The 18592-nt window shown below is 38.1% G+C and overlaps 1 protein-coding gene across 4 annotated transcripts in view; it reads left to right on the forward strand.

The window, feature by feature from the left end:
• Positions 1 to 18592, forward strand: part of RASGRF2 (Ras protein specific guanine nucleotide releasing factor 2) — a 240714-nt gene that overhangs the window by 58638 nt on the left and 163484 nt on the right. For all 4 annotated transcript variants that reach the window (XM_023257887.2, XM_023257899.2, XM_023257908.2 and 1 more), the window contains exon 2: positions 15510 to 15616. In XM_023257887.2, the coding sequence (XP_023113655.1) occupies positions 15510 to 15616 (107 nt within the window). The remainder of the gene's footprint in view (positions 1 to 15509; positions 15617 to 18592) is intronic.

The following is an 18592-nucleotide window of genomic DNA, read 5'->3' on the forward strand; positions in this document are numbered from 1 at the left end:
TCCACATCCTTTCCAACACCTGTTGTGTTTTGTATTGTTGATTTTAGCCATTCTGATGGGTGTGAGGTGATATCTCATCATAGTTTTGATTTTTATTTCCCTGACAATGAGTGATGTTGAGCATCTTTTCTTGTGTCTGTTGGCCATCTGTATGTTTTCTTTTGAACAATGTCTATTCATGTCTTCTGTCCATTTTTTAAATTGGATTATTTGTTTTTTGGGTGTTGAGTTTCATAAGTTCCTTTTTTTAAGTTCAAAAAAATTATCTTTTAAAAGTTAACATGTGCATAGAAGAAAGCTAAAAAACTAAGGAAGCAAAGAACAAAGTCACCCATAATCACAAGCAGTTTACAGTTTGACTTCTAGGTCCCAGTCTGTATCTGCACAACTAAGCATTTTAATGTAATTAAGATCATACAGTTATGTATTATGCTTTTTTACACACCGTGAATATTTATCATATCATGATATGGTATCATATCATACCCAAAGCTATGAGTATTTTGATAACCTCTGAATACACTATACCAACTCAATCTGAAAGGGAATAAATGTAATCCTGCCTTCTTGGCAACAACAGTTTCATAAAAGACAAATATGGCAACAGGCCCTGAGATAAAGATACTGGCAGAATTACAATTAAAATACTGCATTCCCTTAATTTTCAATTAAAAATGATACATAATGTAACAGGGTACACAATGTATAATACTTCTAAAAGAGTTCATTATCCAGTCTGTACTCTTCAAATGTTAGCAAGGAGGTATGTTTCCCTTGAATCACTTAATGTATTCCTATAGTACTGCCAAAAGAGATGCATATATTAATAGTTATCATTAAAATTTAAATATGAACACATCCGCACACTCTCTCCCTTCTGCCCCCTCTGCTGCCAACATAATGCTTAAGTTCAGACATACGTTTCTCTTGGATTTCATTCCAAGATGCTTTCTTCCTACCATTTATAATGAAAAGAAACTTATAAATTGGTTAATTCACTAGCTATACATTTCATCATATATTGTCACCTCAGGACATCCAAAAAGCTTCTATGTTACAAAAGAATGAACCTTATCCACTATAAACGCAGGTAGTTTACAAAACACACATACAGTCTTACGGTTATAACCTAAAACAACTTTCTAGATGTGGAGATTCTAGCAAAAAGCCCTTTCATTCATGAGTTTTGTTAGTTCTTTATATACTTTGGATACTAACCCTTTATCAGCTATGTCATTTGCAAATATCTTCTCCCATCACATAGGTTGCCTTTTAGTTTTGTTGATTGTTTCATTCACTCTGCAGAGGCTTTTATTTTTCTCAAAATTTTATTTAGATTCTAGTTAGTTAACATACAGTGTAATGTTGTTTTCAGCAGTAGAATTTAGTGATTCATCACTTACATATAATACCCAGTGCTCAACACAAAAAGTGTCTTCCTTAATACTCATCACCCATTTAGCCCACCTCCCACCCACTTCCCTCCATCAACCCTCAGTTTGTTCTCTATTGTAAAGAGTCTCTTATGGTTTGTTTCCGTCTTTTTTTCCCCCTTCCCATATGTCCGTCTATTTTGTTTCTTAAATTCCACACAAGTGAAATCATATGGTATTTGTCTTTCTCTGCCTGACTTACTTCACTTAGCGTAATATACTCTAGCTCCATCCATGTCATTGCCAATGGCAAGTTTTCATTCCTTTTGATGACTCAGTAAGAAAGTATATATATTATATATATATTATATATGTATATATTATATATAATATATATACATATATATTATATGCATATATATTATATATAATATATACATATATAATATTATACATATATATAATATTATATTATATATTATATATAATATTATATATATTATATATAATATTATATATATAATATTATATATATGTATAATATGTATATTATATATATAATATATAGCAAAGTATATAATATATATAATATATAATATGTATATTATATACATATATAATACATATATAATATATACATATATAATTATATACATATAATATACATATAATATAATATAACACATATAATATATATACATATTATATATATACATGTATATATATGTATTATATATACATATAATATGTATATTATATATATACATATATAATACATATATAATATATACATATACAATTATATACATATAATATATATACATATAATAATATTTATATTATATATATATGTATATTACACCACATTTTCTTTATCCATTCATCAATTGATGCACATTTGGCTCTCTCAATTGTTTGCCTATTGTTGATAATGCTGCTACAAACATTGGGGAGCATGTATCCCTTTGAATCTGTATTTTTGTATCCTTTAGGTAAATACCTAGTAGTGCAGTTGCTGGATCATAGGGTAGTTCTGTTTTTAACTTTTTCAGGAACCTCCATACTCTTTTCCAGAGTGGCTGCACCAGTTTGCATTTCTACCAACCATGCAAGAGGGTTCCCCTTTCTCCACATCCTCACTAACACTTGTTGTTTTCTGTGTTATTGATTTTAGCCATTCTCACAGGTGTGAGGTGGTATTTCATTGTGGTTTTGATTTGTATTTCCCTGATGATGAGTGATGTTGAGCATATTTTCATGTGTCTGTTAGTCATCTGGATGTCTCTGGAAAAGTGTGTATTCATGTCATCTGTCCATTTCTTCACTGGATTATTTGTTTTTTGGGTGTTGAGTTTGATAAGTTCTTTGTAGATTTTGGATACTAACCCTTTATCAGATATGTCACTTGCAAATATCTTCTCTCATTCCATAGGCAGCCTTTTTAGTTTTGTTGTTTCCTTTGCTGTGCAGAAGCTTTTTAAGTTGATGTAGTCTTTAATAGTTTATTTTTGCTTTTGTTTCCCCTGCCTTAGGGGACCTATGTAGAAAAAAGTTGTTGCAGCCAATGTCAGAGAAGTTACTGCCTGTGCTCTCCTCTAGGATTTTTATAGTTTCAGGTCTCACATTCATGTCTTTAATCCATTTTGAGTTTACTTTTATATATGGTGTAAGAAAGTGGTCCAGTTTCATTCTTTTGCATATTGCAGTTGTCCAGTCTTCCAAACACCATTTGTTCAAGAGACTTTTTCCCATTGACCGTTCTTTCCTGCTTTGTCAAAGATTAATGGACTGTATAAACATTGGTTTATTTCTGGATTTTCTGTTCTGTTCTGTTGATCTGTTTATTTTTGGGCCTGTACCATACTGTTTTGATTACTACAACTTTGTAATATAACTTGAAGTCCAGAATTGTGATGCCTCCAGCTTTGTTCTTTTTCAAGATTCTTTGGCTGTTCTAGGTCTTTTGTGTTTCCATACAAATTTTAGGATTGTTTGTTCTAGTTCTGTGAAAAAAAGCTTATGGTATTTTGATAAGGATTGCATTAAATGTGTAGAATGCTTTGGATAGTAGTGACATTTTAACAATATTTATTCTTCTAATCCATAAACATTGAATGTCTTTCCATTTATTTATGTTATCTCTAATTTCTTTCATCAGTGTTTTACAGTTTTCAGACTACTGGTCTTTCACCTCTTTGGTTAGGTTTATTCCTAGGTATCTTATTATTTCTGGTACAATTGTAAATGGGATTGTTTCTTTTAATTTCTCTTTCTGCTGCTTCATTATTGGTGTATAGAAATGCAACAGATTTCTGTACCTTAGTTTTGTATCCTGAATTTGTTTCTTAGTTCCAGCAACTTTTTGGTGGAATCTTTTGGGCTTTATATATATAGTATCTTGTCATTTGCAAATAGTGAAAGTTTTACTTCTTTCTTATCCCTTTGGATGTCTTTTATTTCTTTTTGTTGTCCGATTGCCGTGGAGAGGACTTCCAGTACCATGTTGAATAAAAGTGGTGAGAGTGGACATCCTTGTCTTCTTCCTCACCTAAAGGGGAGAACTCTCAGTTTTTTTCCCATTAAGGATGATACTAGCTGTGAGCACATGATTATTAATTTAATTGTTCAGTGTTTGGCTCAAATATTTCATAATTTATTTAATTTGACCTCTCCTGTTGGACATTGGACATTTTATTATTATTAATGATGCTGTGAACATTCTTGGACATAAGTCTTTGCATGTTTTTCTAATTATTTCAATCGTATAGATTCCTATATAGAATTGAGAATACTTTAAAGTCTGTGGTACAGATTGCCAATTATCTCCACAAAATTATAACCATATTTATTTTATTCAGCACATTACACTTCCCAATTCTGGGTTTTATAATTTAAAAAAATTATAATTCAAAAAGAAGGTCTTAATGTACTAATATGCATTTCTTTTTCATATTTTCATATCCTTATATTACTCTTTTGTTTTTGTTTGTAGGTATGTGAATATTCTATTCCTTTGCAAACATCTCTGTTAGGGTATTTGACTTTTTCTTATTGATTTAGAAACGTCTTTACATATTTAGTACATTAATTAATCCTCTTATATTATGTAGTTTTGCTTCAGAAGCATATGCAAGTTTGGATATATACTATAATTTTATCATTATTATTTGATTATTATTATTAGGGCTTTCAGTTTTAAGGTTTGCTCAATGAATTTAAGTGCTAATAATTACTAAATAGCATTTAAAATATAAAAAATGAAATAACAGCTCACATAATTTTTTGTCACTTTTGCAGTGTTATGAACCCAGTGCTTCTGATTTAAAACCTTCAGTACAACAGTGGCTCCTTGTTAATTTGATATGTGTAACTGATTATCAATGTAAACCAGGCACAATATCATAAAACACTTTCCCTCTTAAAAGGCTCTGGTTATTTCTTTACTTAGATAAATATTTTCTTTCATTCCCATTTTGGTAAATTTTCATGCAATAAAAATGGAAATGTTGAATAGCAAAGTCAGAACAGTGGTCTAACCATTGTGTATATGCATCCTCTATTTCACACCTTCATGGTAAAACTGTAGATTATGTTATAGCTACTAAAGGATTTTGGTAATGTGGGATCTTAGAGGCTCTCTGGTTCCATTTCTCAAGGGCAAGAATCCCTTTTTAAACCCCACTGAGAGATGGCCAACTCATTGCAGCATCTCTTTCCAGTTTTGGAAAGGTTTCTAAGTCTGTAACTTTAACCTATTATTCCTCTTTGTGCCTTCTGGATGCACACAGGGTAGATCTCAAGTCTGTCTCCTTATCCACCTTTCCCCTGCTCATGTTTTGGCATAACCGTGGTCCCTCTTTGACTGTGTACCTCAAGAACTGGCTTGCAGCAGCTTGTAACACTTCCTTGTCTCTGTGTCAAAATATTTTCCTTTCTGCCAAGTGGCACTAACTACCCTGGGTATTAACAGCATACATTTTTATTGTATATACTTTCTGCACAGATGGGAATGTAGTTGGCAAAGAAAAAGAAATAAAGTCAGTGGTTGAAATGAGAAAGTGATGAAAGTGGTAGGAAGTGAAGGGACTTTGGAGGTTTCATTATTTAGAACTTGTGAAGTTAGGGGTTCCAGATGAGTTCATGAGAGACTGGGATGGAATGGATATTGGCATGGTGATAGAGTTTAGTCACCTTGCTATAAGAGGAGACTATGACCTTGGTGACTGAATTCTCAAGTGTGCTCAGTCAGTGGCTCCAGGCTGACCAGTTAGATGTCTTTCCCTAAAGATAGTAAGTAAATGGGAATGTTGGAGTTGGGGTGAAGGTAATCACGTAGATCAGATGTTATCTTCAGCAACATCCATCCCTGTCTGGAGTGGTAACACAGAAGAAAGACAGGAAATTGTATGAGACTTTAATGAAACATAGAGAGGAATTGTTGCCGTTCCCTTGCCAGTTGGGGATGATGACTTCAACCGCCATGCATCATGCTTCTCTTTCATGAATTTCAGTATGCTTGGTGATTTATGGGAGCTCGGATCCCTTGGCTGATGAAAAGTTTCTCTGTTCCAATTTTTAATGGTGGCCTCTCAAAGATTTGAAAAGCAACCAAATATATCAAGTTCTTTTAGCCATTCTTAAAATGACAGGTTTTCTGGCATCTTGTCTTTGTCACTCGTAAATGGGTACAGTTTAATTTAACTCTGCTCTTCATGAAATTTGGAAGCCAGACACAATGTGTCTTTCCTGTTGTAGAAAATCACAGTAGGAAGCCGTTAAACTCTTGCTGTTTAAGCTGGTTTCTAAGTTAAATTCTTATTCAATTAAAATCTAAAATCTGATTAATAGAGAAATGTATACTGAGTCAGTTTTTAAAAACTGATATTATAACACAGTGTGGATTTTACTGTGTCTTCTTCATAGTTTCAAATTCACAGTCAGTGTATTGGCTTGTGTTGGGACAAATCATTAAGCAAGTTCTTGCATGTCATCGAAGCTTCAAAATATAACTCCTAAGTCTTTGGGAGAATTAGGAATATTTTCATCATGAACATCAAACAACCACATAAAATTTACGAGAACAAAACAACCAACAACAAACACGGTCTGACCTCTTCTTAATTGCCAGGTGCCCAGTGTGCTGGTTAATCATTCTAAAACATCCTTTTCTTCTTTTCCCTACGCACTTTTCTCCAAGGAAAACTTTGGGAAAAAAGGAACGAACATTTGAATTACCTAGATTTGTGGATCTGGATCAAGTCCAGTGTCCTACACAGACTTGAGATGAAGGTAAAATCTGGTAATCCCACCCCCCACAGCAATGACAAGATGTACTCATGCCTTTCAAGGCACTTTTATGTATTATTGCATTTGATCTTTACCTTGGGGTTAGCAGGAGAAGTGGCCTTGTCTTCCTTTCACCTAAGAACAAACTGAGTGCCAGAAGAACTTGGTACATACAGTTCACACTTTGTCTCCAGAGGCAGAAGGAAAAACTTGATGTCCCGCCTTCTAGCCTGGGGCTCTTTCTGCTGAGCCACACTGAGCGCTCAGATGCTGGTGTGAATCTGTGAAGTTGGCTGGTATTGAAGCCAGTATGCCCATGGCAAGGTCTCTGTATCTCCGAGTTAAAAAGGAAATAAAGCAATAGGGAGAAGAAAAGCCTTCAGCCTTTTAGATCTTTGTGTCTAAGAAGAACTGGAGGAGGTAGTTGGATGATTTGACATATGTTTTAACAACGAAGAGCTTCAACATATAACTATGATATGAAAAGATGGAGTCTATAAAGTAGTTGAGAAATCAATCTCCTTTAACTTACACAGACTCTTCTTTGGAGCTAAACGTTCCTATAAGACAGAGCCGTGGTAAAGAAATGATCCCAGTAGGTAAAAACATTCTTTTTCAGTTAGTGCCACACCAGCTGGCACCCATGGTGACCAGATGCAGTGGGCGGAGAGGTACCTTGCAAGTCACAATTTTGATGACAGGAAGTACAAAAGAGTGAGAATTTGAGGAGGGGAGTGGTATCAAGAAACATAAAGTGTTTCCCCATTTTTATTAAAAAAAATTTTTTTTAATGTTTATTTATTTTTGAGACAATGTGAGAAATAGAGTGCAAGCAGCAGAGGGACAGACAGAGGGAGACACAGAATCTGAAGCAGGCTCCAGGCTCTGAGCTGTCAGCCCAGAGCCTGACGCGGGGCTCGAACTCATGAACCGTGAGATCATGACCTGAACTGAAGTCGGATACTTAACTGACTGAGCCACTCAGGCGCCGCCCCCCCCCCTCCACCTTACTGTTATTTTCAGTCTGTCTTCTCTCACTAGGGCAGTGGCAGCACATCAAGTTGATAGTGATCTGCCTGTGCCTTGAGGGCTCAGGGATGGGATACTTTTCTCTTATGAAGGGCCAGTCACATACTGGAAAAACATTAACTGAGGTTCCTGTGAATGTTAAAGATAGCACAGTTGTCAGGCTGAGTGAAGTTGAACTCAAGAGTCAAAAGTAGTATAGTGTAGTATATAGTATATATATATACTATATGTATATAGTATAGTATAGTGTAGAAGTCTAGAGCACAAAGTAGTATGGTATGGTATGGTATGGTATGGTATGGTATGGTATGGTATGGTATGGTATGGTATGGTATAGTAGTATAGAGCGCATAAAGCTCAATTTCATCAGTAATTTCATCAGGTGTTTAAAATGTATTCCACTTCCACTCTACGAGCAGTTATAGAAGGAAAGAGAGAGAGCAGGAGGTAATGAATCACAGGAAGAACAACATGACCACATGCTATATTATCACTTTGGAAATGGACCTAGAGCCCTATACCCAGCTTTATCCATCTCCACTTCCTCAAACACTTGGAGTCTCCTTTTTGACTGGGATGGACGGCCACAGCAACCCATGAGGGTATATGGGAGAAATCCACTCTGGGCTGCAAAGGGCCACTGAATGGTGTTGTTCACATTCCCAGGGACTCTAGGCCAAACCTCAAGGCTCGGCGAGGATGGAGAGCTCCACCCTGTGTTAGAGCCGTGCTGTGATCCCAGAGGCACTGGCACCCAGGCTGCTGCACTGTCCGGATCCCTGGTCCCCTGGGCCTGAGTCACCCAGCCAGGGACAGTTTGGAGGGCACCCATTTCTTTATCCACCCTATGTTTGCCTTGCAGTGTCAGGCATCTGGGAGGCCCAGAGGAGAAGAATACCACAGTGGACTCCCGTAGGGTGTCTTCTGTCCCTCCTTCCTGACAGGAACAGTGCGAAGGGGATACCAGGAGGGTTTTTTAGCTCAGTGATTGAAGACACAGGGTTGACTTTGGCTCTCTTAATCTAAAAGTGAAAATTTTCAAGAGCATATGTAGTAATTTAGAACCCTGCAGTACCATCCAAATGGTAATATGCATGGAGCAGCATTTTTAAAAAGAAATTATTTTTCTGCTGTATACTTTTAAGAAAACCCTATTGCTTTTTAATCTGCCTTTGAACATCACTAATTTGACCAAGGTAATTTACTTTCTTTAGATATATGGGTAGTATTACAAAGATATGAACAGTTTTTAAAATACATGAGTGCACTTATTGTTGACTATATAGTTGTATGTATCTGTTGTGACTCAAACAATTTAAAAATGGAATGAACATATGTTTGTTGGCTGTATAGCTATAGGTGTTTATTGTAAATGATTCAAACAATATAGAAATGTGGAAAGTGGAAGTGGTCTTGTAGGACTGTTCTTTAGCAATTGTCGCTGTCAGCTATAAATTTGTCTCTAACTTGCAGGAGCTTAAGGACCAGAGTTTTAAGTGAGCTTGTGTTTTCATATTGGGTTACATTTGTTCTCTCTGCAAAAACACATAGCATAAACAGCAGCAAACCCATTATAATAAAACCCAGAAAACTGAAAAATTAAAATTCATACAAAGCTACAGTAGATACCGGAAAGACCCTGAACATTTAAATGTAATAGGCTTGTTCATTATGTTGTCTTTCTGGAAGTTTATGATCATTGTAGGTAAGAAATAAGAATCTTCGGTAAATCTGCAAACCTAAAGTATCTGTTCTTACTGCTCTTGTAGGTGTTTGTGAGATCATCGTAATGTTTTGACTTTCCATATTTAGGATAAAAAGGTATATTGGTAGTTTAAGCCAATCCCTTTTAAAATCCTTTCTCTAGATGGCTTCACCTGGATCTGATTATACAGTCATGAGGTTTATCACCACATGTGGCTGTCTGAAGCAAGTTTATTAATTTAATTATACCTCATGTTTCTTTACTGATAATTATTTATTCATCAAACAGTATTGAGGGCTTTGTGTGCGTCTAGCACAGAGCTAGGATCAATGGTACAAAAGGACCAGGCTGTGAGTGAAGAGACACACGTGTGGACAACTCTAAGGTGATGTAAGAAGAGGGTCCACAGGATTACTGAAACCCAGAAGACAGAGTGACTCCTTTTGTCAAAGGTGCTGGGGAAGGATTCTTAGAGGAATGACATTTCAGTGGCGTGAGTTGTGAAAGTTCAGTAAGAACTTGTAGGTGAAGAGACTGGGGATGTGGCAAGACAAAAATACACTGATAGAGAAGGAAATTAACATTTGTTAAGGGCCTACTGTGTGCCTGGCACTGCCTGTCCGCTAATTTGTTCCTGTAAGGTCTACATCATTGTCTTCATTTTGCCTGGGATGAAACTCAGGCTCAGAAAAGTTATGTGGCTTGCCCAAGTTCTTGAGTTACCGCTTGGGGAGTCAGGATTCGCACTCCTGGTACTATCTGTAGCATGAGGCTGAGGAAGGAGCTTGTCTTCTTGGAGGAGCAATACCTTGGTGTGACTGGAGTATGGCACACACTGAAGGAAACAGAAACAAGTTTAAAAATGGAGAATGGAACTAATTAGTGTAGGGCATTTTTAGCCTGCATAAGATTTGCTTTTAGTGTTTGAGAATACCAGTGAGGCTTTGTAAGTAGACATAGAAGCTTGATTTATCTTTTAGAAAGAGAACTCTGGCCACCAAATTTGGGGTGAGGGAGTTGGATAGGACTGGAGTTGGTGTCACAGATTTATCTTCATTACTAGGTGTGAAAAGAAAATACTTTTCTAAATTTTACCTGATTTTCTCCTTAAGACCCCTTCTCCACTTAATAAGTGGAGAAAAAAAGAACCTAGATTTAGTTAAGAGTAGGAAACTCAGTCTGCCCCAGTAATGTGGGAAGTCTCTTTTGGAAATTCATTTTTCCCTCTGTACCTCACTAAGATGGTATCTCAGTAAATGGAGTCTCACGTGTCCTTTAGGGTGTGTGTGTGTGTGTGTGTGTGTGTGTGTGAATGTATGAGTGTGTGTGTATGTATCAAAGGTTGGGGGAGTCCTTGCTGGTTCTGACTATGGTCTGGTGTTGTTCTGGCTCTGCCTTGGGCATCTTTTGGCGACTGTTGCTGAAGTGTGTGGCTGCTGTAACTTGCAGTCTATTTTCTCCTGGGTCAGCCAGGGCCTGGTTGTCCATATGGCTTACATGGTCCCACTTTGGCTCTTCTAGGCCTGCATAATCCCTACCCCATCCCATGGTAAGTTTTGACAGTGCCCTTTCTTTCTTGGGCCTCCATAGTATACTGTATAATTGTAAATGTCCACACCACTTAAAAGCTAGTCAGGCTCTGGAGAGCCAACTTCAAAACTTAGGCCTTTTTTTTCTTTTCACCTAACTGCTGTGACACCAGTTTTGCTGATTTGCAGTGACCACCCTATGTTGTCGTGAGAGTCGGGGGCAGGACATTAGAACGTTCCATGAGGTGACATTCTCTAGATCCCTAAAGGAACAGCGATATAGAAGCTCCTTGGATTTTGGTTTTGTTATCAACCCTTTTAACTCCTCACCCTCCTCCGGGTTTTTAGCCCTGAGTGAGGTGAAGCTGTACCATATGTGTCTCTGTCTCATGATTTCTCTATTTACCTTGACCATTTCTTCTCTCCACACTTCTCCTTGTGTTCCAAACTCACCGGGACTTCTTGAGGTCATCCTGTCCTCCTTCGGCAGGGGCCATTAACCTTTTGGCTCTCATAGTGGCCAGGATAACAAGGATAGCAAGGAGGGAGAGGGGTCAGCTGTAAGATAACAAGGAGGGAGAGAGGTCAGCTGTAAGACAATGAGTATCAACTGGTAAGTATTTCAAAGCCGTCATATTTGTCGCCTGATGGCAAAGCTGCTACAGTAGTCTAGGTGAGGGATAATAAAAGCCAGAAGGGAGTCCTATGAAAGAGCTTTGGTGAAACCACATGTGGGGCTGATAAGAGGGGGAAGTCGAAGATGACTTTGGGATTCCCAGTTAGGGTAACCATTGAATAAAGATTCACTTGACAGAGAAAAGACAAGAGTATGGGAGGGAGAGAGGGAAGGTAATGAACTCAGTTTTAGATCTGACTGAAATGCTATGTAATAGGAGAAATATATATGGGGCTGGTGACTGGGAGAGAATCTGCCTGGAGAAATAGATTGGGGAAACAGGTGGGAATGTCTGGGAGAAGAAGAGAAAGTCGTTGTCACTGCGGATGTTAAATTTAAAGACATAAACAAGGTCATCACTGTTTTAATTCTTCCTTGCACTTCATAATGACCCAGTACTTTGGAATTTCTCCAAGTTCTTACAGTGGGACAGGTCTGAGGTCAAGAGTACTGTCAAGGGAGTCTGTTGCTACTTTTGATCCTCAAGGGATCTTTAAAGCCCCAGGTCTGACACATAGATGCATGGTACACTAAGTTCATATCAGAATGAGGCCAGAATATTCTATACAAAGAAAACTTTGATGAAAGGCCAAAAAAAAAAAAAGTTATAGATGCATGCAGAGGCACTATTTAATTTTTTTAAAAATGTAAATGTTTATTAATTATTGAGAGACAGAGAGAGACAGAGCATGAGTATGGGAGGGCCAGAGAGAGGGGGAGACAGAGAATCTGAAGCAAGTCAGCAAGAGCTGTCAGCACAGAGCCCGATGCGGGGCTTAAACTCATAAACCGCAGGTCATGACCTGAGCCGAAGTCGGACGCTTAACCGACTGAGCCACCCAGGCGCCCTGGCAGTGTTTAATTTTTTGTAGTTGGGCTGAATTTGTTAAGTGAACTCCTGGAAAGGTAACATGTACTTCTCAAAACCATCATTGTTATGCCTGAGACATGGTCTAACCTTTGGATGTACTCTGCTAATATAATTACTTTGCTGTCTCTGAAAGGTGGCTTTTAATTGGGTTTCTTAGCAGCAGCTGCTGTGGAGCCGCCCGTCACAGCCTTTCAATAGATCGGGCTGGTTCATTACATGTTTCCTCTCCCTGGACTGGGCCGCTGGGCTTGGACAATAGCCAGCAGTTACTGAAATGCCATCACTTATAGGATTGACCTTTAAGACACTGATTTGTTATTTTGTTGAGTTTCGACTTTTTTCCTCTCAAATTTAAATGGAGCTTTATTGAATAGAGGGCTAAACTTAATTCTTCTCGTTCTCCATGGCCCCTTCATCAGGTTATTTCCCCCTAGTTCATTGCATTTAGTTCTCTGGCTGGACAGGAGGTTTAAGAACTAAAGACAGCTTGTCATTTATGGGGCTCAGGACTGTCCATGGGGAAGTGCGGTGGATTATCACATAGGCAGGTCTCAGAGTCCTCAATGCACTGATGATTTATGCACAGGTAACCTGAGAAGTCTCTTAGTCAGTTTTTTCTGTTTGGTGTAATTGTGTTGAAAATTCTTTTTCTTCTGAAGTTTTTATTTTAATTTCAGTTAGATAATATACTATGTATATATTAGTTTCACGTGTACAATATAGTGACTCAACACTTGCATACATTACCCGGTGCTCATCACAAGTGCACTTCTTAATCCCCATCACCTGTTTCACCCATACCCCGACTCACCAACCCTCTGGTAACCATCAGTTTGTTCACTATAGTGAAGAGATTATTTCTTGGTTTGCCTCTCTCTTTTTTTCCGCTTGTGCTGGAAATTCTTATTTCTAGGATTATTGTCCTGAAGGCTTTTAATTCATTTGAAGAAAATGAGTACCTAAGTGTCACACTGAATGAACAAAACTTTGGGAGTAGATGGGAAGGTGGGACAACAGGAAGAACTCTGTGTTTGGCTTTGGTTCTCCCTTAGAGCAGCTCTGTGGGGCTGGTTCTTTTTTTGCCCCATCATGACATCCTGGTGGGTCCAGTGTATTTTCTGAATATTCTCATATAATAAAAAGCTATCTAGTCACATTTCCTTTCCAGACAGTCTCAGTTTGGTAATTAATACATCCAGCCTCAATTAGCCTGGCTTAAAGTGAAAGCTTCTCCCCTGGCTCAGATCTCAGATTCAAATTCCACCAAAAATAAAAACTATTGATATTTTTATTGGAATGCATTGAAACTATAGATTAGTTGACTTCTTAGAGATGATAAACATATTTTCTTGGATTTAGTCCTATTTGTATTTGTTATTACAAATGCTTTGTTTTCAAAATTAAGTTTTGTGTTTGTTGATATTATACCAAAGTGCTGTATATTGATTTTATCCCCAGCAATTTTGTTTGGTGGTCTTATTCTAGTAGTTTTTCAATGAATTTTTTTTTTATCAACCCACAGTTCTCTATCTTTAAGAGTCTCTTATGGTGTGTTTCCTCCTCTCTCTCTTTCCGCCTTCCCATATGCTCATCTGTATTGTTTCTTTTTTTCTTCATTTTTTTTTAATTTTAATTTTAGTTAACATACAGTGCAATATTGGGTTCAGGAGTAGAATTCAGTGATTCATCACTTAACATCCAGTGCTCATCACAACAGGTGCCCTCCTTAGTACTCGTCACCCATATAACCTACCTCCCACCCACCTCCATCCATCAACCTAGTTTGTTCTCTGTCATTATGAGTCTCTTGTGTCTTGTTTCCCTCTCTTCTCTCCCCCTCTCCTTCCCGTATGTTCATATGCTTGTTTTCTTAAATTCCACATATGAGTGAAATCATATGGTATTTGTCTTTCTCTGCCTGACTTATTTCGCTTAGCATAATACATTCTTGCCCCATCCATGTCATTGCAAATGGCAAGATTTCATTCTTTTTGATGGCTGAGTAATATTCCATTGTGTGTGTGTGTGTGTGTGTGTGTGTGTGTGTGTGTGTGTGTGTGTATCATCTTTATCCATTCATCAATTGATGCACATTTTGGCTCTCTCCATAGTTTGGCTACTGTTGTTAATAATGCTGCTATTAACATTTGGGTGCATGTGTCCCTTCAAATCTGCATTTTTGTATCTTTTGGGTAAATACCTAGTAGTGAAATTGCTATATCATAGAGTAATTCTATTTTTAGTTTCTTGAGGAACCTCCATACTGTTCTCCAGAGTGGCTGCACCAGTTTGCATTCCCACCAGCAGTGCAAGAACATTTCCCTTTCTCCACATCCACGCCAACATCTGTTTTTTCTTGTGTTGTTAATTTTAGCCATTTTGACATGTTTAAGGTGATATCTCAATACGGTTTTGATTTGTATTTCTCTGATGATGTGTGATGTTGAGCATCTTTTCATGTGTCTGTTAGCCCTCTGGATGTCTTCTTCAATTAATTTTTAATATAGACAATTATATCAACTGTGAAAAATGAGTTTTTCCCTTGCTTTCCATTTCTTGTGCCTTTTTTCCTTTATTTTTCTATATTGCCCACCAGAGAGAATTAGCAAATGTAAGTAGTGATAACTGCCATCTTTTTCTTATTTTTGATTTCAGAAAGGTTGCTTGCAGTAGCACACCAATAGGTAAGATGTTTGTAGTAAGGTTTTGGTTAGATATCCTTTATTAGGTTTAGAAATGTCAGCAAGGAGTTTTAATCCTGCATATGTGTAGCCTTATCAAATACCTTGTAGCCTTATCAAATATCTATATCGAGTGAGGAGTTGCGGGTTGACTCTTACTGAAGGGCGTTAAGATGCAACCTATTGTATCTTCTAGGTGCAAACTCATTGCCAAGTGGACTGGGAGTGATATTACATTTTGAAATATGATTTACACAAAGCTGATGCATTTTTTACACATACACCCTTTGTAGGAAAATAGTGTATTATGCGGTCAGGCTTGAAAAATAAAACTAAACTTTGTTTGTTTTTCTCTCTAGTATTACTTTACCGTTCTTTTTGGCCATGAAGGTCAGAAACCCCTGGAGTTGCGCTGTGAGGAGGAGCAGGATGGTAAAGAGTGGATGGAGGCCATTCATCAAGCCAGGTATGGGCTCACATCCTCTGTGTGACACTGGATTGACTGGGTGTCTTGCCTTGGGGTTTTCACTGTTGGCTGTAGTTTTGGAAGAACTTGAAATTCCAAGATGGGTTTCCCCTTGGTACCTACTCCTTAGTAACATGCGAGATGCTTCTTTGTGCTTTCTACGGCTATATTCTGGCCAAAGATGGAAGGTAATAGATGTAACAATAATAATATCAGGTTACTTTTGTGGATTGTTCCTGTGTGCCAGGCACTCTTCTAAGTGCTTCTCAAGTAAGGCAATTTACTAAACGTATTGAATTGCTTATCCGCTCAACAATCTGAGAGTGGGATATTATAATTACCCCTCTTTTACAGAGAAGGGAAGTAAGGCCCAGCCGGTTAGTTTGCTTGCCTCAGGTCACACAGTTGGTAAGTGGCAGAGCCCGGATATGGACTCCACCAAGCCCACATTTATAAACTCTGCCCTGGGCAGCCTAGGTATCAAGAAGGGTGATGCTGACTTTATCTAGGGAGATAGAAGAGTATGATTTTGTTTCCTCCTAAGAAATATCAGGAAGAAAGAATGCACTCAGCCTCAAACAAGAACGAGAAATCTGAAAGAGACTCAGGCAGATCCTTCTCTTTTATTTTTCATCTTCATTTCTGAAGTCCAGTCCGCTTTTGCTTTAGCTGGCTCCCATGCTGTCTGCTTTCCTGCCTGTCTCATCCCTCGTCCAGTCTTTCGTCACCCCCCAACTGCCTACTCATATTCCTGGTGTTTTAGGTGCAAAATTCCAGCTGGGGCACATCTTCTTTTCCTTCCCCTGACATGCCCCCTGCTTCTCGGAAGTGCCCGTTCCTGCCTCTAACCACCCCTGACCCTGAAACTCCCCGGACAAGTTGCCCTCATAGGCCCCTTCTCCACATGGCTGCGGTGCTTGCAGTAATACACGTCGAATATCTAACAATTGAGCACAATAGAGGTGGGTTTTTGTTTTTTTACATATTTTGCACGTGTGATTTCTGTTTCTTGAGCTGGATTGTGTGCACCTGGAGAGTAAGGAGGAGGATGCTTCATTTCTGAATGAAGCGCGGTGCTAATTATGTGGTAGGTGACCAAGAAATATTTTCAGATTGATTATAAAGAAGATGAGGTATTTGTTCTGGGTTTCGATGCTTCTTTAACCCTTGAGATTTTCTCTCTGAAAGTTCTCTCCGTCTCATCCCCTCCCACTCCTCTTCTTTCTTAAGCTTCTTTATATTAACCACCTACCTCCTCTGTGGCAGGCGGCATGCTAAGTGCTTTACATACTTTGTTTATTCCTCACAACTACCCAGCAGGGTATTATTAGCCCTACTTTGTAGATGAGAAAACAAAGATGCATGATTATTAAGCAGATTGGCCAACATGTAAAATGAAGTTGTTACGCTGCAGAGCTGAGCTTCCCACACATCAGTCTGACTCCAGAACCTTTTACCAGTGTTTTCTATTGTAACTGTCTTTATTATCGTCTCCTTCTCTCTTTACTCTTCCCCTCTTCTATTTCTTTTTCTCTTTCTCTGTTCACAGATGAAGGTAGATTAGTATGAGGTTAGGGTTGAGAGTAGAAGATGTTATTTGCAAAATATTTCAGTCCCTTTTCTTCCCTCCTCTTCAGAATACTTCTCTGAGATGCCCAGGGTTGGTGACCAAATGCTGCTCACCAAGCGGGCCCTGGGGATAGCTTGCCCACATCGTGATCCTGGCACACTGTTCGGCTGTCTTTTCTCTCATTGTTTCTGTCTGAGGGTTTTGCTCCAGACTGTGCTCTACAGTACAGTGACTTGCTGTAGAAAGAAGGCTGGGTCTTCAAAGGTGAACTAAGTATCAGGTTGGCAAGGTAGAGCTTGGGTTATTTCTGGACACAATCTCTGTGACTGCTTCTGTTCTCTCCTACCTGGGAATTAAAATGATATAAATAAGTTAAAACGTGTGTATTTGCCCCCCCCCCTTTTTTTTTCAACTCCAGAAAAGCCAGATACTCGTAGTAGCCTAGAATGCCTCTGTGGTTGCTGAGCAAATACCATGTTGGACCAAATACAGAGTATGGATTCCTTCAAAAATGGTTAGATTTTAAATCTAATTTTTAAAATTATTTTAAATCATTTTTTTAAAAATGTTTTATTTAATTTTGAGAGAGACAGAGACAGAGTGTGAACAGGGTAGGGGCAGAGAGAGGGAGACACAGAATCCGAAACAGGCTCCAGGCTCTGAGCTATCAGCCCAGAGCCTGACGCGGGGCTCGAACTCACAAGCCATGAGGTCGTGACCTGAGCCAAAGTCGGACACTGAACCGACTGAGCCACCCAGGCGCCCCATTTTAAATCATTTTTAAATCACTATTTTTCTATGCTATGGGAACTTTGTCATATACGTGGAAGTGGGTCAGTATTTGGTGTTGATTGACATATGATCGAAACCAGGGCTCGTGTGATCTTGTCAGAAACGTAGACTTTAGAAATCACTTTGGTGATTTAGGAGACCGAATGATAAGAATTCTCTTGTGGATTTGAAGATTTAGTTAATAATTGATTTTTTTAAAAATGTTCTGCCTTTTTGGTCCATTAGATTTGCTTTTCCTTTGATTTGAGGCCCAGGACTGGGTTCTTTGATGATTTCTTTTTAATCAGACTGCTTTATACTTGAGTTCGTGCATTTGACTTTTTGCATTGACATGCTTCTTACATTTTCTGTTTTATAAATGGGGAGGATAACAGCTTTTTCATTTAAGTTTCATTAAGTTGAGATTTTGGTGTGAACTTGGATTTGTGAAATTCATTCTGACTGTTCATACATGTGCAGAGCCAGAAAGTAAATGAAGCTGATTCAGAGAAGGAATTTGTCAGCCAGTTTTGCTTGGCATTGTGCTAATTAAACAACTGATTGGATGACTAAATATTTCACCTTTAGAGCGTTAATTTGGTGCCACTGCCTTTTTAATAGAAAATGCTCAATAA

This window comes from Felis catus, chromosome A1 (assembly GCF_018350175.1).
Source record: "Felis catus isolate Fca126 chromosome A1, F.catus_Fca126_mat1.0, whole genome shotgun sequence".
NCBI lineage: Eukaryota > Metazoa > Chordata > Mammalia > Carnivora > Felidae > Felis > Felis catus.